The following is a 2,549-nucleotide window of genomic DNA, read 5'->3' on the forward strand; positions in this document are numbered from 1 at the left end:
TTCAGAGCCGCGCCAGTCTCGTGGCTGCTCAGTGTGAGAATTTACCTTTTGGTGTTTTAATTCTCTCACTTCTGATTGGAGAATCAGTTGTGATTGGAGAATCAGGTGATTCTCAGTTAAGTGCGGGAGGATGTAACGGGGTACAATCCAGTGTGCCCCATGTTACATAAAGAGTGACCCGTCACTCTTGTGGACACCTGGTACACGGTACCAGGTGCTCTCGGAGCCAGTCAGTGCATGACTACTTAGCTCCACTATAGGTAACCTCTAGTTTGTATGAGACCCAAGCTTATCTTACTTATAAATACATCAGTCTTAAATCTACTCCTCTAAGTAGCAAACCGTTCCCACTGAGGCCGGGAACACGTGGACTTACGTTCACTCGGGTAGTTAATACCCTTAAGCACTTCCTCTGTGCAAGGTGCTGTGTGACCCCGTCACAGATAGTCTACCCGCGGTGGCGTGGATTGACTACTAGTGCTACCAAGTGTGACGGGTCACACAGCACCTTGCGCTAGAGGAAGTTATCTTCCGAGAGTATACAAACTCTCAGTGAACGGCAGCTCACAGGTCCCCTCTTTAATTAAAGAGAGCGAAGTGACCTAAATAAGGTTGATTGTAAACTGAGTATATTTATAGGTAGGTTAAGTTTGGGTTTAATACAAACTTTTAGTTACCTATAGAAATGCAATGTCATTTAACCAATGGTTGGCTTTGAACGACCTTGGTACCTTGTACCAAATATCCCGGAGTATGACGTGTCATACTCCTGAAGTGTGAAGTGTCACACTTCATGTAACCAGGGTACACTTAGGGCTACGTACCCCGTTACATTGTCGTACCCAATATTGTTTTTTTACATCTAAACATGCATATTCTGTCATTCAAGCTTGTATCAGAAACAGCATTTTTACTTTAATCAAGAAGAATGGTCATGCATAACTGAATATCCTCTGTACATGTACCAATGATGTCACCCAGGTAAATGCTGCTTGTGGTGGCCAAGGGCAACATCACTGTAAATTACGACTAACCGAAGTAATTTTATCCGCGTGAATGTTGTTTGAACAGTCTTCAGCTTTCACGCAGGTGTAGCAGATGCGTACGACATACCATACCGTTAATATCTCTCTTGTGATCGCAGTGCGACTCGCACAGTGTGATCGTGTATTTACTTCGGTTTACAGGACTGCAGTAGTAATGCGTCAATAAGGAGCGCATGGGAATTAATATCCTTGTAAACATTATATAGAACAAATTGACAAGTACAAGAACTTGAGTATACTGTAAAGTGCGGTAATGAGGAACGCATGGGAGCCAATACATGTATTCTTGTAAAGTTTGTACCAAATTCAAAATTACCTTTTTCTGGCACTTTGAGTACGCTAAGCTTTGTCTACTTCGAAGTAATCCAGAGCTTCTCCGTGAAACACGGCTTTGTATACTATAAAAGGTAGTAATTGTGATAGTGATATTATTTTCTCGGAGGCGTGATGGCAACAGCAGAGTTTGTTCCCCCAAGACTCCATTTCGGGGGGTAATAAACACTGTTGATATCTTCGACCTACAAATAGCACCAGCCTTCAGATTTTAAGAGACTATTTACATTTTCTTTGTCTTGACATCACCCACCGTGGCCATGCCAGCCATAGCTCCGTCTCCGCTCAAGAGACACACCTCCGGTCCTGGACCGGGTCCCGTCACTAGATGCGTAAGCAAATCGCTGCAAGGAATCCTCCAGCTCGCAGGACGACTACTGGGACAGGATTCTATGAGTAAAGTGGACGAGTTCGAGCGATTTCGACTCGAGACGCCACCGTGGAAAGTAGCGCTAATCCTGATCTTTACTCCGTTGCCTTGGTTAATTATTAATCTCCTGTTGGAATTGATCCCTCTCACTGACCCATCTGCTGGATTTTGGGGCTCTGGGTGCTACCAGCTCCGGATGTTCTTCATCTCGATCTTCAGCAGTATCGCCCCCGCCGCCCAGAAGCTCGATTGTGTTCCAGGGTTTCCAGTTCGATCTGTAAGAGCTCTTCCACTGTACGGACTATTCCAAGGCTGTGTCTGTATAGGCACCAATATGATTATTTCGCTGGCAGCAGGGGTCTTCCCTGTACCGTTCAGTCAATTCACGTGCATAATCCCCATGGTGATCAGTGGCAGACTCGTTTTCTTTCGCAAGGTACCGGACGATCCTCAGTTCCATGCGCTTAGCGATAAAGTGAACCAGTGGCTGGGTATGGAGACGCTGCCCATCTTAGTGTATTCTGTATTCACAGCCGTATTCATGGTTCTTTCGCCCTCACAGCAGCTCTGGATGTCGCTTATGTTGCCTGTACTAAAATTAACAATTCGTGGTGCACTGTGGTATGTTGCAAGGCACGATGATGACCTCGTTGGGGTCATAACGTGCTGTGTGGGGCATCTCTATCACGTGCTCTTCACAGCGATGGTCTTACAGAACGCAAAGTCTCTGGAAACCCTGGCTGTGGTGGTATTTTTCGGCACGGTGCAAATGCTATTCAACTGTCGATGTATGTTCGCTG

The 2,549-nt window shown here is 45.7% G+C and overlaps 1 protein-coding gene across 1 annotated transcript; it reads left to right on the plus strand.

The window, feature by feature from the left end:
* Positions 1-1,771: 1,771 nt before the first annotated feature.
* Positions 1,772-2,228, plus strand: PITG_20051 (uncharacterized protein; the record flags this gene model as incomplete). Its single annotated transcript, XM_002895776.1, has 2 exons — positions 1,772-2,185; positions 2,226-2,228. 2 exons carry the CDS (start codon positions 1,772-1,774, stop codon positions 2,226-2,228), a joined length of 417 nt encoding a protein of 138 aa, XP_002895822.1.
* Between the last annotated feature and the right edge of the window lie 321 nt (positions 2,229-2,549).

The sequence above is a fragment of the Phytophthora infestans genome, genomic scaffold, assembly GCF_000142945.1.
Source record: "Phytophthora infestans T30-4 supercont1.132 genomic scaffold, whole genome shotgun sequence".
NCBI lineage: Eukaryota > Oomycota > Peronosporomycetes > Peronosporales > Peronosporaceae > Phytophthora > Phytophthora infestans.